This window comes from Phodopus roborovskii, unplaced genomic scaffold (assembly GCF_943737965.1).
Source record: "Phodopus roborovskii unplaced genomic scaffold, PHOROB, whole genome shotgun sequence".
Taxonomy (NCBI): Eukaryota; Metazoa; Chordata; class Mammalia; order Rodentia; family Cricetidae; genus Phodopus; species Phodopus roborovskii.
In genome coordinates, this window is record NW_026126525.1 from 1,837,314 (window position 1) to 1,861,009 (window position 23,696).

The 23,696-nt window shown below is 41.4% G+C and overlaps 1 protein-coding gene across 1 annotated transcript in view; it reads right to left on the bottom strand.

The window, feature by feature from the left end:
* Znf326 (zinc finger protein 326) overlaps nt 1-16,775 on the bottom strand; it is a 41,250-nt gene extending 24,475 nt beyond the window's left edge. Inside the window, exons 1-6 of the mRNA XM_051198157.1 lie at nt 16,678-16,775; nt 14,742-14,786; nt 8,394-8,429; nt 8,188-8,299; nt 5,755-6,160; nt 3,330-3,528 (exon numbers count right to left, since the gene is read on the bottom strand). Of these exons, the coding sequence (XP_051054114.1) occupies nt 3,330-3,528; nt 5,755-6,160; nt 8,188-8,299; nt 8,394-8,429; nt 14,742-14,786; nt 16,678-16,693 (814 nt within the window). The 5' untranslated portion in view covers nt 16,694-16,775. The remainder of the gene's footprint in view (nt 1-3,329; nt 3,529-5,754; nt 6,161-8,187; nt 8,300-8,393; nt 8,430-14,741; nt 14,787-16,677) is intronic.
* Nucleotides 16,776-23,696: the final 6,921 nt, after the last annotated feature.

Genomic DNA, 23,696 nt, shown 5'->3' on the forward strand with positions numbered 1-23,696 from the left:
CATATGTTTACAATACTATAGAAATTTTTCCACTAGCTACCAGGCACACTGGTAAATGCCTGTAATTCCATGAACAGGAACTAAGCAGAAGAACTGTCAAGTTGCTATACGTGCCGCCAAAGCTAGCTTGACTACTGTGGTGATCTGAATGTAAATGGCCCCATAAGCTCATAGGGAGTGGCACTACTAGGAGGTGTGGCTTTGTTGAAGTGGGTATGTTGGAGGAAGTGTGTCACTGGGGAGTAGGGGGATGATGCTTCCTAAACTCAGGATACCACCAAAACCGGGTCAATCCACTTCCTGTTGCCTGCAAGATGTAGCACTCTCAGTTCCTTCGCTAGCACCATGTCTGCCTGCAGGCTGCCATGCTCCATCAAGAAGATAATGGACTGAACCGCTGAAACTGTAAGCAAGCCACACCAATTAAATGTTTTCTTTATAAGAATTGTGATGGTTGTGGCTGTAGTGATATATTATTTATGATTTGTTAAAGCTTGCCTGAGGGTTCAGAAAGCAAAGCTAGCCACAAGCCATAAAGGTCAGGCAATGGTGATACACACCTTTAATCCCAGTAGCCATGGAGCTAGGTGGTGGTGAAACACACCTTTAATTCCAGGACTCAGAAGACAGGCAGATAGATCTCTGTATGTTCAAGGCCACAATGAGCTACACGAAAGTGATCCAGTCTTAAAGAGAAACAGCTCACACGAAGATGATCCCAGCACTTGGGATCCCACACCTTTAATCCCAGCAAAGGAAGAACTAAAGGGTCTGGTGTGAGATTCAGTCTCAAGACACATGAAAGAGAGGCAATGGTCTTGGACTGCAGTCTGAGGGGGCAGTGCATTTTGGAGATGCAATCAGAAAACACAATTGGCCCATTCAGTCTGAACATTAGTAGAGGTGAGAAATCTCTATAGTTTGGCTGCTTGTATTTCTGATTTTCACCTTGAACCCCAATATCTATCCCTGGGATTTTAATTATTCATGTTCCACATGGTGTCTCTTCACAGCAACAGAAACCCTAAGACAACCACACTGAACTAGAAGCCATCTCAGACTATATAGTCAAATACTAAGCCAGCCAGGACTATAGCATGACCACATCTCCAAGACAGAGGAGGGGAAGGAAGTAGTGAAATGGCTCAGCAGATGAAATATTTGTTCTGCAAGTCTGGCAACTTGAATTTATCCTTAGAACCCACATAAACGTAGAAAGAACCAACTTCAAGTTGTCCTATAACTTCCAGGTGTTCTCGCTCAGTAAATCAATTAGTTTTTTTTTTTTTTTTTTTTTTTTTTTCTTTTCCTAAAGCAATTTCTCCACAGACTTGCTAAGACTTGCCAGCAATCGTTTTTATTCTAGCCATTCCTGAAGACATGGTGCATCTACCTGTACATTTATCTGATAAGTGACTTTTGATAAGCTTTACATATACTAATTGACTATATGTATTTTTGAAGAAATTTTGCATATATTCCTTACCTGTTTTCAGTTATTTATGTCTTTATATTAGCGAGTTAAAGTTCTTTCTATAGCCTGGATACAATTCCTTTCTCAGATACACAGACTGCAAAAAAGTTTTTAACATTTTGTGAGGGTAGAAGAAGCAGAGTTTTATCTACCCTAAGTTGACTTCAAATTCACTGTCCAGCCTCAGGCTCCCAAGTGCTGAGATTACAGGTGTACAACACCACATGTTTTCACTTTCTACTACTGGGGGCCTTTGAAGCACAAGAGTTTTAAATTTTGATGAAAATCTGTTTTACTCATTTTTATTTGTTGTGCTGATATCTTGCTTGTATAAATAAGGCCTGTCTGAAGGTCAGAGAATGGAGCTTGCCAATAGCCAACCATAGATAGACAGAAAGTGAGATAGCTGGACGGAAACAGGATATAAAGAGGCTGCTGAGATGCTAAGAAGGTAAGGTGTGGCTGTGGCTTGCTCCTTCTCTCTGATCTCTCAGCATTTTCCTCTATATCTGAGTCCAGGTTTTTATTACTTAGACCAATTAAGAACACCTTTTACAATTTGTTTCTCATGCCTTTGGTCCCTAGAGATTTGTTATTAGAAGCAGTTCTTGCAAGGTAACCTTTGTATGAGGCTAGTCAGCTAGCTCAAACACTTGCACAAAGACTGTTCTCTCCTACTCTAAATAGTTCCAGCGGCCTTGTTGAAATCAGTGGATCATGCCTGGCTCCTCTCCTCATCCTCAGCTCTTTCCCACAGAATCATGTATGTCATGTATGTCAGTCATGTGTCAGGACCGCTTTGTCTTCATTATCCTTGGAGTAAGACTGCAATTGTGAAGAGTGAGTCCCTAGTTAGTCCAAATCCTGAGAGCTATGCTAAGTCTGTAATCTGAATTTAGGAACTAATACATTCTGGACAACATGCCTCCCAATCTCATCTAGCCTTCCCTTTAATTTAGACTTCCTTTTCCACTGTTTTGCATTTTTAAGCTCATTACTCGGTGTGCCACTGCTCTCAGTACTATCGTAAACTATCTTATACCCATCTTAAGATGGGCTTGGACTTTGCAACACTCTGTATTAACAGAAATATAATTCTATCTAAGAGATATAATTTCCAAAAGACTAAAGCCAAACTAATTTTCTAGAGCAAACAGCTTTACCTAATGGTAAGGACTAAAAAAAATGTTCTTTCATTGTCCTTATAGACAATTCTATATATTATGACATACACCCCTCCAATAATAAATATAGCATCCAAGAAAGGGGTGTGAATCAAAACCATCTGCAAAAACTTTTAAAAATACATTTTGCTGGGTGTAGTGGAACATGCCTTTAACCCCATCACTTAGAAGACAAACGGATCTCTGTGAGTTCAAGGCCACCTGATCTACATAGCAAGTTCTGGGCTACCCAGGGCTATATAGTGTGTGTGCGTTGGGGGGTGGTAGATTAAGGCTACACGACACAAAATTAAAGAAAAATAAAATGAACCACTGTATATTCACTTTAAAAGTACATTTGGGGGCTGGCAAGCTGGATCAGCAAGGAAAGGAACCTGCCATCAAGCCTAATGACCTGAGTTCAATCCTGGGTCCTAAACAGTAGAATGACAGAAGTAATTCCCTTAAGTTGTTCTCTGACCTTCCATGTGCATACCATAGCAAGCACATGCCCACATACATACATGCATACGTACATACAAAAAATGCATTAAATAGTTAACGACTGACTAATTACTACATAGGGGATCCACAGATCTAATTCTCAGTTACAATTATCATGCACTTTTATGATCGCAAGTCAATGTGCTAAACTGTAAAGTGCCCTGTGTCACAGCAACAGTCTCACTCACCAGGTGATTTGCTGAGGTTCATCTTCTCCAAAGGTTTTGCTAGCTTAGGTTTCTTGATAAAGGCTCCCCCGGGCTTATTAAATATTTGCATCATTTTTCGTTTTATTCCTCTTGTAGTAGCAATCGTCACATTGGTGGATTTGTTTTGATAGTCAACAATAATTCCAGGTCTATGAATGCTTCCAAAATCACCCATATGCTGTAAATTTGTGAAATCGAGAAACATTAGCATAATGTCAAAATAAGATATGGATTAATAAAAATTTCTGTTATCTAGTTACTAGTTTTCACCTGAAAGTTCTTAACTGAAAGAACTTAAACTGAATTTTACATGTCCTCTCTAAGAAAGCACATATAAAAAAATTTATAAATTATTACATGAGCTCAAACCAATAAATTAGTATTTCCAGTATTACAAAGGTGGCTATGTTCTATTTTTTAAAATTTTACAATTCAGAATTATGTGAGATCATAAACACCATGTGCCAGTCAGAGGGTCACCACTTGTACAACTCTTCAGAGTTCCTACTTGATGTTTTCCCATCAAAGACCTTAAAAGAAATCTTTTATTTTACTAAAACCTTGCTTAAAACTAAGATACACAATGATGATCATATTTGTAGCATAAAGTGAAAAAGACCCAGAAATCATTTAGGATTTCTCCCTGTTGCAAATGGGAATGAGAAGGCGAGATGGAGCATTGTATGAAATAGGAGAGTTAAAGCATAACCATGCATCAACTTCCAAGACACTTCAGAAAAAGAACTGCATCTGACATTCCATTCACATTCTTACCTAAAGAGACATTATAATCCCAAACCCCAACAAGCAGGCTTACAGATGAAGAGCAAACGACTCTGTGTCCCTTCCTCTTCTCTTGTCATTAACAAAATGCACTATACCAAGAGGTCATGTCCATAGAAATTATTCTGCTAATCTTACTTTTAGAAGGTTAAGACTGAGGAGTAATCTGAAGAGAAGGACCCAATGGGAATTGTACAAGTGAAGATTTAAATGAAGATCCTACCAGTTCATCTACATGGCTAACAGAAGGAAAGAGAAGTCCACTCAGACTAGAATGGGAAATACAAAGTACAGAATACTCAGTTTTACATCAAGAAAACAAAATTGATACCTGAGTCCTCATTAAGAAAAAAACCTTTGCCCAAAATATTATACAGCATGGAAGAAGTTCAATGTTTCCAAATTTTCAAACTAGAATGTATTTTCAATTCCAAAACCCAAAGCCTACTGCTCCAACTACTTTTAATAAGCCTACAATCATCAAGTATGGTTGACCAACACTGCTGCTTACACTTTAGTATGATTAGAAATACCTATCTAATCTAGGAGATTTACATAAGTGTTTCCATGTAGTTTATAAAAATTAAAGGTGCAATGCATTTTATGTAAGTAAAGAGTGACTATTAAATATGCAAAACTTCTACACAAGTAAGACACTACACTGATGACTAAAGGCTAATGAACAGTCAAACCACATGCCTACTACAGTTTTTATCAGAATACTTTCTTCTACAAGAAGAGTAAACACAACTGACTTTGAAAAAACATCTTATATTACAAAAATATAAATATGCATTCATATTTGTATGACCAAACTACATAATCCCATAATCTATGATTATTTTACTAGGTAAAAATGTACCTGGTTACCCAAGACCACAAAGCATAATTGTTACAATGTATGTCCCAAAATTAAACACCTATAGACTAATGTATTTATCCAGTTAGGCAGTAACTTGCAAAATATTACTTCCTAGGAAGCAACCATAAATATATACATAAGTAAGAGACTCTTTCTCGTTAGAGTTAGGGGAAATAAAACAATCACCAATAGATAAGAGAGCAAGTTAGCAAAATAACACTGAGCACAAATCGTTCTACCATCTGTTACTTATGTTAACTTCTTCATCCTGTAAACATGGCTAAGCTATCCTAACCTATCACTGACTTAATCTCTCGTGTGTTTAACAGGAAATGTGGAACTTTGAAGGTATTCTATATGCTAGAGTTTACTAATAAAAGGTAAATATTTTACTATACATTGCACCTTTAACCTACTCAAAACTCAAAAAGGGTTTTACAATAATCCAACAGCTATCTCACCAGCAAAATTGCTAGTGTTTACAAGGAAAAATGCAACTCCTTTTAAGCCCTTTTAGACCAAACCTAATAGCCTCACCTTTTTCATAAAGGGAGATTTGACATAACTTCATGAATAATCATCTCACACTGCAACTTATGTTCTGAGGTGTTGGAAAACTTTTGCAGCCAACCTAAACTTGATGACTCAGCCTCTACTTAAAGCACACTGGGACAGTGTTCCTTCTTGAAAACCATGGTCTTGAAAGGGTTTAAAAGAGTGACTATTGAAAAGAATCTGAAAAGATTCTGTTGTACTTACTCCTCGGCCTCGGCCTCTGCCTGTTGATGGTCCTCCAAAAGCATCATAGTGTCTGCTTCCAAACGCACTTTCAGGGTAAGCAGGCGTTCCTCTGCCCCGAGAGCCTGCAGGTGCAGGCTTCATGTGGGGCGAAGAAAAGCTGCTGTGGGAAGAGTAACTCTCTCTTCCTCTGTCCTCCACAAACCCAGGCCTCAATTTTGAACGGGAGTAAGGTTCTTCCCAGCTAGACCCGCCCTGGTTTCTACCTCCGAAAGAGTCAAGGCTATTCCGGTAGGAGCTCTCAAATCGACCACCATAACTACCTCCGAAGCGGCTTTGTTCGGGTTCATTAAAACCATAGCCAGATCTGTACAGATCTCGCCCACCCAGAGAAGACCTGGAGTCGTAAGACTCATAAGGTCCAAACCTGGAAAAGTTGCACAGTAAGGGAAAAAACAAAAGTAAGCTTACTAATGTTAGACAATTCAAAAGACAAGTTATCAGATGACATTTATCAACTAAAATTCATTTATAACAGAGTGGTTTGCATAGCACTGCTTCTGCTCACACTTGACTAGGGCTGGGCAGTTCAACATGAGACCAGACAGAAAGCTATCTGAGTCAGTTTCTAACTATGAATTGAGTTTAATTAACCTTAGCTTTAAACTGCTTTTTAGCAGCTTTTCCATTTTATTTCAGTAAGATTTGTCTGACGAATAATTAAAGCCCAGCCCTAGTCTTAGGAAAGGTATTTGCTAAAGTTCACCAACTAATTAAACGTTTTTGAATCCTTGCCTAATATGAAAATTACAAAACATTTACAATATTTTGACTTTCTGGGGACACAAAGACTGCATAGATGGGGGGGGGGGTCTTTGTGATACTGAGTGATCCTTTGCACCTCAATATTCTATTACAAAACTGCCTCATTGTGTCTACAATAATCAAAGCTGAGAATTATAAAGATAATAAAGTTTGACATTCTGCCAAACTTCAGCCAAGGCCAATCCTAAACACTGATAGACTGGTAAATCAAACAAGTCTAGAAGAATAAACATGTAAAATAGAACACAAAAGACCACCAACATATACCCTCTACATATGAATATTCAAAGCAGATGGGAAAGAACACATTTTATAATGCCTTCGATTATTTGAAAAAGCATTTCCTATCAGGAAATAATCACATTAAAAACTACTCTAACAGGTAAGCACATTGTCTCAACAGAAAAAAAAAAAAAATCATTTTACTTATCACAAATCCAAAGCATGGATTACCGAAGTTGCTTATTATCTTACAACAGTTTTTAAAAAGCTCACAATTACACAAGAGATGAATGATAACAACTACAGAAATAGTTTATGCACAATACACTTACAATGTAAGAGGGCAATAACTGATGTACTAAGACATTTAAATGATGTTACATTAGTCAGTGATTTACAGGTCACTCAATAGAAGATACTATTTACTTCTGAAGCCTATAGCCATATAAATACTATTCCTCCCAACTTCGCACTTCAAAGCATTACATCAGGACAGTAATTAGCTGTTTTCATGATTGTACTCTACGGTAAACCACAGTGACACACTTGTAGCACAAAGAAGCAAGCACTGCTCAAGTCCATTATTAAAGAACCCAGGTCCTTCAGTTTATGAAGGACAGCACCCTAAATGCCTAACTTTTACTTTGTATTTAGAAGGAAGTTTTATATCTCAAAAAACAGACCCCTTTAAGGTTATCAAACATGATCAATCCTACCTGTAGTTGTTTAATTATTAGATTTAACTCTCAAAGAATATCAACAGTACAATAGACACAGTCTAGACAGTAGTTAATGGTGTAGTGTCCATGGCCCTACTTTTAAGCACATGTTTTGGATGTAAGCAGTAGCTGCCATAAACAACCTGGACATGATTTAAAGAACATGTCTACTGTTACAATATGCTCTTCAAACTTGCTTTAAAATTACACAAGTAAAAATCTATAGTAAATATTTCTTAAAAATTGAAAGCTGTTGGCTGGTTCAGCTAAAGCCATTCTAGGCAGTTTATTTTGCTGTAACATAGTGTCCACATTAGAAAAAAAATCTTTTCAACAATTAATAAAAATAATTCACAAATAAGTACTTCCAATAACATTTTATGTCATTTGATCAGGACATTTTGACTGGTAAGAAATTAAAACAAAAGAAGTTTTTTTTTCTTTTTAAAGTATCCACTGTTAAAAGTATTTCTACTACACTGAAATAAAAGATAAGTGGTGTCCTCCGAAAATAATGTTTGCCAATGAGACTAAGAAAATTTCTATACCCATTAATTAGCAACTTTAAATATTTAAGGTGATTCAGTACCAAACAGCAAAGTTCTAGTATCATAAAAGACTAAGGAATACTTAATACATCCAGAATCTTATAGTTCTAATTATTTGGCCAAGTGATTAAGCAATTTACCTGCTACCCCCACCACCACCACTGTGATTGTCCATGCCATAGGACTGGCTTAGGTAGGAGTCCATGGATCTTTGACCCCCATAGGATCCATGGCCATAGTCACGATCCAGCCCTATAAGAGTTTAAAAAGAAAAAAATTAAATGATGCTCACCTTTACTGGCACTCAAAAGAAGAATTTTTAGATAAATATCCTGGAATGTCAGACCTCCGTAAGATCCAGGGCCATAATCACGATCCATTCCTGAAAAAGTCAACACGAGAGAGATTATGAGTCAAATACACCATTTCTTCACAAGAATTTCCATTAGAAACAACATATTCACACTGATTATCTAAAGCAATAATTTGTACTAACATTCTAACTCAATACTAAAGATTAAAAATAACAATAATCTATTGAAAAATATTATTTGTTAACAAAGCTTTATATTTCAAAGAAAAATAAACTAGTAACTACAAAATTCTACATTAAAAATATTTTCAGTAGCTGGGCGTTGGTGGTGCCTTTAATCCCAATACTCAGGAGGCAGAGGCAGGCAGATCTCTGTGAGTTTTGAGGCCAGCCTGGTCTACAGAGCGAGTTCTAGGACTCCAAAAGCAATACAGAGAAACCCTGCCTTGGAAAACAAAAAAAATACATAAATATAAATAAATAAATAAATAGATAATACTTTGAATGTAAGCATATTTAGTGGACTGTAAGGCTACTACTATAATGTCTTGTATTTGGAACTTAGTATTACAGAATTAAAAAAAAGATAATATATAACTTTATGGAGGGTTTTTTTTTTTTGCTCTAAGTATACTATGATGTAAATATACTAATTGTACTAATTGTACTAATTGCTCACAAAATGTCTGGCATTTTAGTACAAATCAAGGAAGTATGAAGCCCCAGACTAATCTAGCAATAATTATATACATATACATACATACATACATACATACATACATACATACATCACATACTCAGTGAAAAACAACAAATTTATATCACCTTTGTTTAAGAATGCCCTTGACAGAGCAATTAATAATTGTAGTAAGTCCTGGCCTTTGATTTAATTACATCTTTTCATTACTCACTGTAATAAAACAAAATGCACATAAAGCAGCTGTGCCACAAGCCAAAGGACCACAGTTCTCTCCAAGAAAAGTCACTGTGCCATGTTTGGTTTATGAATCAAATTAACTACTTATATAGAACACTTTGCAGTAGGAAGACTGGAAGACAAACACTATGGTTTTCATGGTCAAAAGCCCATGGCTGAGAAAGTAACATGCCCTTGGAACCTATTGCTTCCTGTGGTTTTATTATATGGACTCAGTGCAAACTCCTAAATATTTATGTTTATATTCATAGGATAATGCTGCTCTCACAGTGTTTGTCAAATAAGCTTCTTTTTATAGTGGGCAGTAGTCAAAGTTCTGAGCAAAAATAACCATTGATGCCCAACCCTGTAAAGGACATCAATGTCATCCCCTCCAAGGCTCTGGGACCACTGTGAAAGACAAGGCAGCAAGACTCTAAGAGCCTAAGTGCAGGAGGACACTGTGAAATGCTGTCCTCTGTGATATGACTTAGCAGCTGCATGTATCACCTCATAGCAGCTGTGCTTATCCACACAAGACTGAACTTGTCAGTCGTCCACCATGGACTGGAGATGGATTCATGAAGCAGGCGGAGGAGCTACTGGCTGCTAAGGGACAGGGAATCACTCTTCTTCAATGTACCTATCCACTAGTAAGTTGCTCATGCTCAGTCATGCAAACCTAGTTAACCTCACTGGGTCACAGAAAAGACATGAAAACACAAGGGGCACAGAGATTAAAAAATTAGAAAGCACAATGGGATGAATATAATAATACATTTGCATCATGTATGAAATGTCAAAGAATAAAATATATTTTACAAACCCATGGTTTTTAGACATGGGCATTTAGCACACATTTTCTCCCAAATGCAGTGAAACTGTTGCTACAAAGAAAAAAACTATTTGCTGCTAATTCCTAAAAAATTTTCTGACAGTCAACCTCACAGTTTCCAACACTTAAAAAGTTTCCTAAGCAGTTGACAGCATTAGTATGGTACTTATATTGTACACTAAAACCTATCTCTATTTGGAAAGTCTGCATAATTCATTAATGCATAGTCAATCGTTTGTTTGAAATCATGAGGTATCAGATACACTACTTCTCACACAGAGGAGAAAAACAACCTTATCAACATTAAGTCCCTGCAAGGCCTCCCGTAGAAAGTAACCTCAACATTAACTATAGCCAGATGCAGACAGCAGAAGGCTTAGTTGTTTCTGCTAGTTTCTGAGTTAGTAGTGGTTATCACAAAGTGACAAGTATCGTGAGTACTGGCAGGTCTGGTGCTGTGCAGACCCCACCAGAGTTTCCCCATCACAGCAGCTCTCACTTATTCATAGAGACAGAGATCCCAGCCACACAGTATCATGGATTTTATAGGAAAATAAGTTCTGTAAATAATTTTTCTTCCAGGCTACCAAAATTAACTTTAAAATCATTTTTGAAATGTAAACAAGGACAGTATCTCTGTACTATTGAGAAAATACTTTACTCAGAAAAACAAACCTGCCCTTACAATAACCTATTCGATCCTTTACTAATGCTTCCCTCCCCCCCCTCTCTCTGTGTGTGTGTGTAGGTGCACACAACTGTGCACACATATAGACACCAGAGGATGAAGTCAGGTGTTGTTTTATCAGACTTTGCTTCATTCCCTGGAGACAAGGTCTCTAACTGAAACTTAGAGTTAGGCTGACAGCCAGCAAGTCCCAGTGATCCTGTTTCCACCCCACACAGCACTGGAGTTACAGGTGCATGTGTAGCCGTGCCTGCCTTTTACTTGGTGATGGGCATTCAAACTCAGGTCCTCGTGCTTGCACAGCAAGTGCCCTCACCCACTGAGCCATCTCTCCAGTCCCAACTAGTTCTTAACCAGAAACAACTCTCCCACACACTACCTCCCTCCTTCCTCTATCCCCACCAAAGAGCACTACAATGTCTATCATCAATATTTCTAGTTGTCACAACTAGGCAGGAAGTACTACCACATAGGGATCAAGGGTGCTGCTAAACATTCTGCCATGAATGCACAGAGCAGACAGATAGAGACAAATCATCTGTAACATTAGCTAATCCAAAGCGGCAGCAGTGCCCAGGTTGAGAAAGAATATACTCTGCCCTATCACCTCTTAACCCCACTGACAAGAGGCTCCTTGCTGTTTCAACAGATGCACATCCATGTATTTTCCACTTCCTATTGCCTCTACCAGGAATGCTCCTCCCTTGAATCTGCTGTGCTTACTAACACACCTCTTCCAGGTCTTCATTTTCATTGATTCTTATCCATAAACTGATTGCCTCTGATTTTTCAATGCCTTCTGGCTATACCTCACCTCTCTAGCCTTATCTTCACACTGCTCAGCAAAAATAACCTGTTCTGGTCAAACCAGTCTTCCTTACTCTCTTTGAGGCACAGTATTCTCAGTCCTGCTCTCCTTCGCTCAAGCATTTCCCTCTACCAATGATGTTCCCCATTTCCATCTGCCATTTACATAAGAAGGGTATGAGAGTTGTTGATCTCACTATCCAGGAAAGGCATTTATGGTAGCCTTTCACGGTTGCTCAAATTGTTAGTTGGCGGCAGTCTTGTAGGTCTCTAGACCTTTCTTTAGGTTCAGTTTTCTCTTCAAACCAATATTGGCTCCCTCTTTTATTCTCTCCCTCTCTCTCTCTCTCATCTTCTATTCCTACCCTGACTCAATTATCCATGAAGCTCCCATCTAATACCTGTTGGAAACAGAAGCAAACACCCATACCTAAACACTGTGTCGAGCTAGAACCCAGATGCAGACAAAGACGACAAGACCAGGTTGCAGAAACACATAGAGACAGCTGACCTGAACAAGGAGGAGCTAACGGCCCCCAGACTGATAGCTGGGAATCCAGCATGGGACTAACTCAGACCCCCTGAACATGGGTCTCAGCCAGAAGGACTGAGCAGTCTAAGGGACCTCAGACAGTGGAACCAGGATGTATTCCTGGTGCACAAAAGGACTTTACGAACACATCCCCCATGGAGGGATAACTGCCTTAATCTAGAGAGAGGAGAGACGTCCTAGTCCCTACTTCACATGACCTGTCAGATCTACATGACCCCACCTGGATGACATTCCCCTACATGTGGAATTGGGGAGAGGGGATGGGAGGGGAGGGTGGTCAGGGTGCATGTGAGGGGGCAGAGAGAGTAAAACGGAAGGAGAGAGGGAGGGAGGGAGAGGGAACTGGGATCAACATGTAAAATAATAAATTAAATTAAAAAAAAAAAAAATAGGGTATGAAAGAAGGAAAACGCAGGAGGCACTGGAAACAAAAATCCTTCCCAAAACAAGGTGTGGAGAAAATCTGCATCAGTGCCTTCTACTTTATTTTAGAAGGAAGAGAAAACCCAAGGCAAGCAACATGGCTTCACTTGGAAGCAACGAATCTGTTAGCATTCACTAATGTCTATTACATTCTTTGTCCAAGTGCCTCACGGCTTGCATCATCACCTCCTTTAATTCTATACTCAAATGTTATCTTTTTCTTGAGCCGGTGACTCTACAATCACAACGCACAAATACAGTTTGTCTGTCTTTCTCCTCCCTAAATTATCTCTTCTCCCCAATAATTTTTATCTTTCAATAGAGAGTATGTTATTTTAAAACTATTTTCTGCATGTTTCATCCTTTAGACTGGAAATTAGTTCCACAAAGACAGGATTATTTGTCCATTCTGTTCACAGGTTCTCTGTTCCTAGCTCTCAGGATATTACCTGGATACACAGCAAGTACTAAAAAGGCATTGTTAAATGAAGTCAAAACCCCTGAAGTTAAGTTCCTCGTTTATAAAATGTAGACAACTAAGTCCTCAAAGTATTTTCAAGTAATGGACATTAGCTAGGGGAAAAAGCCAAAATCTTTTCTTCAAAGTACTCTGCCCACACCATCAGGGACCCGAAAATGTTTCTAGGAAATTATAACAATATCTTCAAATGAGAATCACTACTGGAATTATATTAGAAAGAATATAAAACTTGTAATGTTAGGGATTTTGTACTATACTAGTAATGAAATAAGCTTGACTTACATCTAGAAACCAATTCTAATTCTCCAGTAAAGCCTTCTATCATTCCAAAACTCACTAGTCTTATGTCCTTCAGTTTAAAATATTGGATTAATTTTCCTTTAACTCTGTTTTCTACCCATTATTAATAGCTTCCACATTCTGTTAATTACCTATATTCGGAAACATCTTAACGTTTTTAAAATGAGCACTATTATTTCCCTACATTCAAATGCATTAAAGTTTTCTTGAGCCTATTTTCTAGTCTCCGGTCTAGCATGATGTTGACACAAAATCAAGCATCCTGTGTTAATTTCACTGTTACTGTCCTCAAATATATATTATTCTTCAGCATTCACTAAACACTTCTATACAACAGGAGCTTTTCTCAAAGTCTGATCTGAAGTATCTCTTAATCTTCAGAGATGATAAATACTAACTATGTGCATAAAAATGGGTTTGGAGAGCTGGCATAGCACTTGCAGAAGATCCAGGTGTGCTTCCTAGCACATCAAACTGCACAAACATCTGTAACTCCAGTCTCAGGGACCCCGTGCCTTCCTCTGGAATCCAAAGCACTGCACATACATGGTACACATATGTAGTATTTTTAATGGCAGTCTTTGGTAATATATTTGCTTTGGTTTCATGACTACATATCTGGTAAAATAGCTGGATTTTGTGTTTCTCTGGTAGTCAAAGATATTTATCATTACTCCCTCATGTCTTTTACATAATGGTTTTGTTCTGTTTTAGCCTCCAAATTACTCTCTGCTTTTTTTCTGTGATCAAACTTGTATGGCAGGGCCTTTGCTCTAATAGCTACCAAAACAATATGCATATCCTTCCTACCTCTTATGACTACAGCTTTCACAAGCTGACACCAGGCTGTCACTAACAAGCAGCTACGCTCTTCATGTGCTCCTTTGGACAGCTCTTTATCACTCATTTGGTCAGGGAAAAATGACCTCAACAGCAAAGCCAACATGCATTTCAAGAAAAGCAGCATAGAACCAAGACAAAAATCTACTTTATCTGTGTCCTGCCACTGTTCATTCAAAATGTAGGCAGAAATTAAATAAAAGAATCCTAAGTGAAATAAAACAAATATAAAGACAATGTAACCTAACTTCTTTTTCTGATGCCAAGTTTAAATGCTATACACAGAACTGGAGCTATCACTCAGTAGCAGAATACTTGCATAGCATTCCCAGCAAGTGTATACATAAGAATTCACACACACACCAGAAAAACAAACACTATATAATACAGTATGACATTAACACTGAGATTTATGAATCAAGAGTCAAAACAGTATCTGAAACATTGGCTTTTTGCATTGATATTTGTGCTTTTATAGATATGAAAGAAAGGTAAAATACATCCCCTCAACAAAATTAAAATTAAAAAGGATACTTACCGTTAAAGCCCTGGTAAGTATTCCTGGAAGCAGAGTGTATGTAATCTATGAAGACATTCAACAGAAAGGAATTAGTGCAATGTTAGCAAAACTCAAAATCACACTCATCTACTCATAATTTTCAAATATCATTAACTCAATTACCAAAAACAGTTGGGTACAAATAATTACAAATATCAATTTGTGAAAACACATCACTCCTTCACAGACTAATGGCAATGTAAAAACCGACAAAAGAAGAGAACCAGTACTAATTTACCCAGAGAACAGGGAAAGCAGATTATGTATCAAATGATGTAAAGTGAGAACTGATCATATGGGATACAAATGTTTCAAGGTCAGAGTCTGTTTCACCACTTAATCTGCTCTCTAAATACTTCGGGAGCTTGTCTCAAAACACATATGCATATATGTATGAGTGTGTGGGTTGTATCCACCAAGGCATAATGTTAAAGCCTTTATTTAAATCTACAAATAAAGACTGGAAGAACAGAATTTAATAGAAAGCTTCTGGATATACCAGAGCCCTGGCACATGACACAGGATCAGGTTCAGACACACCGAGATCTACAGCCCAACTGCAGCAGTGGTGGCTGAGAAATGACTTTGTTTATTATTTTATTATAACCATAATGAAAAGCAAAATACCATATTTACCATCTTTTTCAATTCTCCACTGAAAATTAATTTCCTTACTGACTCACTGCTCCATTGTCCTCCCACTCAGCTCAGACACACCACAAGGTGAACTTCTGGTATACCACATATGTTGGCAGTGTCGCCAAACTCTGGTATGAAAACAATGTATTTTCTCTTGCCAAAATCAACTCATTTAGAGTCACCTGTATCAGAATGAGTCCCACCCTAACACCGAAACACCAGCAAGGCTGGCTGTACACTATTCTGAAGAGCTGAACTATTTCAATGCAACCGAAGAAAAGCACACCAAAATAGGGGAGGAGGGGCGACTATGCCTCCTTTCCTATATCTGACAGCCTTCAACTTCTTGTAGCAAATCAAACAATCAAACATCAAAACTCAATCGATACAACACAAGCTAAGATCGCACCTTAGGTCAACGTCAAAGAACCTTTTTCTGCGGGGGGCAGAGGCTTCCTTACAACAAACTATCCAGTCTTATTTAAACAATACATAATTCCTAGACGCCTAGATACCTAGTTTCGAGATTACACTCAGCTTAACCCTACAAGCCCGCCCGCGTTTCCCTAACACTGTCACTATGTATACACTATGTATCACTTTATGTCCACACTGACCCCTACGTAAACTCAGTGAGATGTGAAGATGACACACTAAGCCTGCTTCGCAGCCCTGGACAAGAACGGCTGGGAACTGGTTTCGAGAGGCCTTAGGACCCGCTCATCTATCTATTCAGTAAGAACGCCGGTCTTCCTGGACCTGAAGGGCATCAGGGCTCGCCCTAACTTAAGGAGCCTCCGTCCACCAGCCCCCCACCCCCACCCCAAAAAGCGCACCTGTCCACCGAGCTGTTTCAGACGAGAGGCTAACTGGACTGGGCTCAGTTACTCAACAGTCCCGTGTGCTGCAAGAACTTGCAGATCCCGGCTCCTGCACCGGGGGGGTAAGGGGGCGACCCGAGTCGGGGTTCGGTCGAGCCCCGGACGAGCCGTGAGGAGCGAGCGGCTCGCTCGCTGCCCCGTGGGGACCGGCCGCCCCTCCGCGCAAGGCCTGGAAGTTGCCAGCGACCCCGGACGAGCGTGAGCAAGGAACCCGGAGGCCGCGGAGCTCGCCGCGAGGCCGATCCCGTGGGCGGCGGCGCCCGGAGGCGAGCGCTCCGGCCCGGGACCCGCCATCGCCGCGCGGCCCACAGAACAAAGCCACACCGCCATCTTGAGGCGGTAAACAGACCCCGGGCAAGCAGGCCGCCCGCTCGCCCGCCCCGCGCGCCGCTCACCGTCCTCGAAGTCCATGCTGGCCGCCGCGGGGCCCGCCGCAAGCGCCCCGGACCCGACCCGACACGATGACTGCACGCGATCGAGCGAGCGAGACAGCGAGCGGCCCACGCGACCCACAGCGAGAGCGGCGCTACCGGCCCGGAAGCCGCAGGCCACAGCGAGGCTGGGGGCGGGGCCGGGGCGCCGCCAGTCGGAGCAACGCGGCCTCCGATTGGCCGACGCGGGCGGGGCGGGCCCTCGGGCGGGGGGGCGGGGCGCGAGTCCGCTGTCGGGCGGCCCGGGTCCTGACCCGGGTGGAACCTGGCGGACGGAAAGGGAGAAAGGCCGCGGAAGGTGGGCGGGCGGGCGGCGAACTCAGAGATCCCGGGCCGGCCATGTTTGAACCTGGCAAGGGCGACGGGGTCCTGCAGGGACTGCCTTCCTCTGGCTCCTTGTCGGCTGCGGACCGGCGACCCGGGAGAAAAGGTTGAAGAGCTTGGGGTTCCTTCCTCGGAGACTCGGGGCGGCCAGGACCACAGGCGGCTAAACACATAGGCTGTTAGCACTGCTGCGTGTCAGGGTGTAAGGAAAACAACTGTGAAAACTCACACATGGAAAAGACTGGGCAGGAAGAAAGTAGTCCACACACACGTACATACACACATACATACACACAATCACATACAACACAGACACACATACACCATACACACAGGCACCACACAGACACACACACAGCACACACATATACACATTCATACACACACACAAATACACACGCACACTTACATACATACATACACACACACACACACACACACACTTTTTTTTCCCCCAGAGCAAACGGTAGTAACAAGGAATTGGTAAGCAGATAGGAAGCCGGAAATTAATTTCTTTGCTTTTTTTCAGGGTTCTATTCACGGCTAAGCCAAGTTCTGAGGACGCAAGAAATAAAGCGGGAAGAACAACAAGGTGTATTACAGTAGCCCCAGATCTGGCAGGCCATTGCCTCCTCCTCCTCATTTTCCTTCTCCACCATCGATGACTCATCTTGTTCTCCACCCTTTTCTTGATCCCCCTTTTTCCTCCTACACATGTTTTCTGTTCACCTGGGTTGAACATGTTGAAAACTGAACCCACAATTTCCCTTCTCGAACCTGTTTATCCTCCTGTATTCTTTCATCTGTTCACCACCCACTAATCCCAGCCAGAAGGTTGAGTGTCATCCACTAAAGACCCACTGCTCCTCCCGCCCCCCACTTTGAATCCACTGAACCCTTTGGTCTGCGTATCCCCACCTAAAATGTCTGTCCCATCCTTTCCCCTCCTGCTGTCCCCTGCCACTGCCTGAGTTAAGGCACTCAATCACTCTCTGCAAAAATCTTGCATTTGCTTCCTAATTAATTTCTCTGCCCTTCAGCCTCGCCCATCCTCAGCCTCCTCAGGCTGAAGTGATATAAGTGCAAATCTGAACATGTCATCCCAGAATGAAGGCAGGGAGCAGATCCAGTCAAAGCTGCCTAATGTGGAGCACAAACAGAAGGTGGAGGATACTGCTGTCCTCTCCCTGTAATCCTCTCTCCTCCCTCCCCCATCTCCCTGTTCTCCCTCTCTCCTTTATAAATTATAAATATGCATTCTCTGTGTGTAGGTTAAGTACACATGAGTGCAAGTGCTCTTGGAGGCCAGAAGAGGGCACCAGATCCCTGCAACCACAGTTACAGGTGGTTGTGAGCTAGCTGTAGGACATGGGTGCTAACTGAACTCAGGTTCTTTGGAAGAGCAGCAAGCATTCTTGGTTATCTGCTTTCCAACTCTACTTCCCCAAACGCGCCCTTGCTTTTTCATGGTTCCTGACTTTGTATTAGTCCCTCAACTGGGAACCATCTGCAACCCAGTGCACCCTCAAAATACAACTCAGAACTGACTTCCATAGAATACATCCTCAGATCTCATTCCCATGGGCTGGACTTGTACTTCTCAAGAATGCCTTTGAACACCATTCAGACTTACTAAAACAGATTCAGAGCCAGTCAGTCACACTGGCTGGAGGCCAGGAATGCCCATTCTAACAAACGTCCAGAAGCAGCAGCTGCTAGAAATCCACACCTAAGGAACAAGGCCCTACAGCATCATCTCCCTGCATTGACTAATTTGGGTTTACACCCTCTTCATTCAAAGTTCTTTGCAATTACAAGGTCTTCTTTGTACCTTTGGTGTCAAGAACATGTGTTTCCTAAATAAAATTCAACTCTCCCTCTGTGTTTCTAATGCTTTTCTTGTCATCTTTCTCCCAACCTACCTTCTTCAGGAGGAATGATTTTGTAACCTGAGGTCCTAAGACCTTATCATGACTGAAAAGGAATCAACATTATGTCACTGTGTGTGTGTGTGTGTGTGTGTGTCACCCCCTTCTCCTCACCTTCCCTCCCCTCCCCAGAAAGAGAAAATGGCCAGACAAGGAGCAGCTGACTCAAGAAGAAATCCAGTCTGAAACTTGTACTGAGAGCCAGCATACACTTACCTGTTCTCCCTCCCCTTCCTCTTTCCCAACTAGGAAGTCTTCTTACTTAGTTGGCCATTCAGAGTCTCGCCTGGTGTCTTAGTTACATTCCCATTGCTGTGAAGAGACAGCATGACCATGGTGACTTATTTTAAATATCATTTGAGGGCTTACTTACAGTTTCAGAAGGTGGGTGGGTCCATGGCCATCATGGTGGGGAGCCTGGCAGCAGAAGGACAAGGAGACATGTTGCTAGAGCAATAGCTGAAAACCTAAATCTGATCCACAAACAGGAGGCAGAGAGACTGGGCCTGTCCACAGTTTTTGAAACCTCAAAGCCTACCCCCAATGTCACACACCTCAAACAACCATACCCCCTTATCCTTCCTAAACAGTTCAGCCTATGGAGGCTGTTCTCATTCAATCCACCACACTGCATTGCACAAGAAGTCATCAGCTGTTCCTACAATTTATTTATCATTATTTATTCAACAAATTCTGAGCATCAACTATATGCCATGCATTATTATCTCAAGTCATTGTTATTACTTGCCTCCCAGAGTCCAGCCAGGTTCCCTCTTTATTAAACTCAGCTTTGTACCCTGGATCCAACCCTTTGTACAAAACCGTATGCCATTTCATCTTCTGCACATTTTACAGCAGATAACGGGTTAATGAATTACAGACCAGCAAGTCTATTAAAAGTTTAGAAAGATACGGGGGCTGGATTTTTTTATGTACAGAGGTACAAAGAACGTGGGGACTGAATTAGGTGGAGGCTACAGGGGCAAGGAGGAAATCAGGACCTGTTCTGATGGGAATTACATCAGAGAAGCTACAACCTTGAACCCAAGAAGAGCTAGGTATCTGAACTCCCTAAAGACACTGAGTCCTTTGTTCCTCCACTCCTGACCCTCTGCCTCCACCCCAACACTATGGGACAGCTGCTACTCCTGTGAACATGCAGCATTCTGACATGGCCACACCTTTAGTTAGCCCGTCTGTGTTCCCTCTCTTCCTTCTCTGTCGAGTTCACCGTAAAGATTGCCTCTTTCTAAGCATTACCCTAAGGTCTGTTTCAGAGTCTATATAACACATTCATAACTTCACAGTAAGATTCTGCTACCACTTAGGAATTTGTCACAGCCTTGCCTGGCATATTGTTCATACTTTTCTTTTTCCTTAGATAGTCTAATCACCACCATGAATACTGGTGTGTGTGTGGGGGGGGGGGGTTGGCATTTACCAAATCTGCCTACAAAGATACTGGATCCCCAAACTAGAGTTAAAGGTGGTTGTGAGCCACCTGGTGTTGGCACTGGGAATGAAACCTGAGTCCTTAGGGAGAGCACTCAGCACTCTGACCTGCTGACTGTCTCTTGAGTCTGACTGGAGTGAAACTCACTTGAAGTTTCTCCCTGATTTTAATACAGGACTTTAAAAGGTTGCAGTCTCCAAAAGCTGAAAGGAATAATAACAAAATAATTAATCTTTGTTATACTTTTGTAGTGAGATATCCACCCCACCAATACCTGTTGCACTGACCACGCCCATTGTGGCGTGGAGACAGGTGCAGATGTGACCTGTGGGGTCTAGGTCTGGGGTCCTGGACCCCAGCTCATGCTCTTACTTCCTGGTCGGAGACAGAGAGCATCCAGAGGCATCCTTGTAGTGGGAAACCGCGGTGGTCATCTGCTTCTCTGGTGTAAGTGATTTCTTCCCAAATAAACATTCATCAGTCTATATTGTGTCCCAGAATCTTATTTCCCACACAATATACCCTACATACATTCATAGCACTTTGAATGTATTACCTGCCTAGGATGCGTGTACGTCTATCACCCCCCCACACACACCCACTTACCAATGAGGTAACCTTACTTGTACAAGATAACAAGCTAACAAAACATAGAACCAAACTTTGTCAGCCTGGGCCTCATATGTTTATCATTGTGAAGTGTCTACTATGTTCTACTGAGTAGCTGTTATGTGCCAGGAACTTTTAAATGAGTTTCTTTAATTAAAATATAATTGCATCAGGGCTGGAAAGATGGCTCAGAGGTTAAGAGCACAGGCTGCTCTTCCAGAGGTCCTGAGTTCAATTCCCAGCAACCACATGGTGGCTCTCAAACCATCTACAGTGGGATCTGATGCTCTCTGGCATATGGAGAACTCATATACATGAAACACACACACACACACACCATTTTCCCATTCCCTTTCCTCTTTCCAACCACTCCCATGTACTCCTCCAGGCTCCCTCCCCAAACCATGGCCTCTTCCCTGGGGAAGACTATTTCACTCTCAGCATCTCTCAGTTGCCTGCAGTTCCTCATCTATGGATGGGGTGATGTGAGACTTCCTCCTTCTAGGTTTCCATGGCTATTGATGTTCTGCTTCTTCAGGTCTTGTGTAGACAGCCATCTTGTTGAGGTGGTGACACTTCCCTGTCATTCCTAGGAGACACAATCCCACAGCAGCATTCCTGGTCCTCTGGCTCTTACAATCTTTCCAGCCCCTCACCTTCCAAAATGTCCCCTGCGCTTTATTTGGGCACAGGAGTTTTGGTGCAGATATATCAGTGAAGTTAGATGTTTTACAGGCACTCGTTCTCTGCATTTGACTAGTTGTGTTTTTCTGTAATGGTCTCCAGTTGCAAAGATAAGGATCTTTGATATAGGGTAAGGACTACACCTATCTGTGATTATAAAGATAAGTGAGTAGAATGCAGTTAGGAATTATGTTAGTTTAGAATAGTGAAAGGGTGTGGTAGTATGTTCTCCTCTAAGATCCATTATCTCGGGTGGTTTGCTAGGTTTCCCATGCCAACCATGATTTCCCTCCTAGTGAGTGGACTAATTGGGCTATAGACTCCAAGGAGACAGGCATTGGTGGATGCCAAGATATGAGTGGCACTATTGCATCTTTAGGTTACCACCCCATCAGTGTGGTCCATAGGCATTGCAGCTGGATAGGAGTACTGGTTGCTTCCCTCCCTTGGAAACATGCACAGCAAAGACAGCTTTGAGTTAAGATCTCTTCATTGGATACATATTATATTGTTAAACTTTTCTGGAAAATAAGATTTTTGTTTTTCTATAGGGTATCAGCTAAAACTGTATTATCCAATCATTTTTGCCTCTTTTTTATTTTAGTAAACATAGATTTAATAAGGTTAAGTAAGAAAAATCCCAGAGAAGGGAGTGTCTTAGTTGGGATTTCTTTTGCTGTGTAGAGACACCATGACCACAGCAACTCTTTTTGGGGGTAGGGGGGCTCAAGACAGGGTTTCTCTGTATAATATCTCTGGATGTCTTGAAACTCACTTTGTAAACCAGGGTGGCCTCAAACTCACAGAGATCCTCCTGCCTCTGCCTTCTGAGTGCTGGGATTAAAGGCGTGTATCACCAGGCTGGCTTGACCCTGGCAACTCTTATAAAGAAAAACATTTAATTGAGGTGGCAGCTTACAGTTCCGAGTTTCAGTCCATTGTCACCATGGTGGGACACAACAGCATGCAGGCAGACATGGTGCTAGAGAATTAGCTGAGCGTCTTACATTTTGCAGGCAATAGGACATGAACTGAGATACTGTGCAGAATCTTGAGCATATATGAGACCCCAAAGTCTGCTCCCACAATGACGTACTTCCTCCAACAAGACCACACCTATTCCAGCAAGGCCACACCTCCTAATAGTACCACTCTCTTTAAGGGTTTTCATTCAAACCATGGGAGAAGCTCCCACGGTACCCTCATTTTTGAAACTATCCTTACTTTTTTGCCTTCCTAATGTGTAACAGTCCATCACAGCTTTTATCAGGAAATTGGGAGCAAAGGAGCTGTGTTGTCTGTCAACTCCAGTGATTGTAAGAAGAGTCGAGGCTCAGGGCTGCTGATGATAGCACTTGCTGTACAATGGTGAGGACCAGAGTTCAGCTCCTGGCACCCACATAAAAAGTGGAGGAAACCGCAAATATCAGTAACTCCAGCTCTGAGAGATCTGAATGCCCTCTTCAGGTGGCTACACATACACAGGTCTGTAAACACACAAGGGCACATACACTGGATACACACACACACACACACACACACACACACACACACACACAAATAAATCTTAAACATTAAGAATAATAGATGAGGCTTTCCAGTGAGTCAGTTTATTTGCTGTAATACCTAAGTCTTGTTGTAGAGGTCACCCCCTTGCTGTAGCTCTACTACTGAGACCCTTGAAAGTAAAGATTGCTCCTCACTGTCAACAGCTCCACAGCAACATATTTGGCACCTTGAAAGATTGTCTAATATGTTTGTTAAATAAATAAAAAAGGGCTCATTATAATTAAGGCCACACTTAGAAATATTTTCTAAAATAAATAAACCTAAAAACAAACAAACAAAAAACAAACAAAAAAAAAAGATGGGCTGGAGAGATGGCTCAAGGGTTAAGAGCACAGACTGCTCTTCCAGAGGTCCTGAGTTCAATTCCTAGAAACCACATGGTGGCTCACAACCATCTATAATGAGCTCTAACTCCC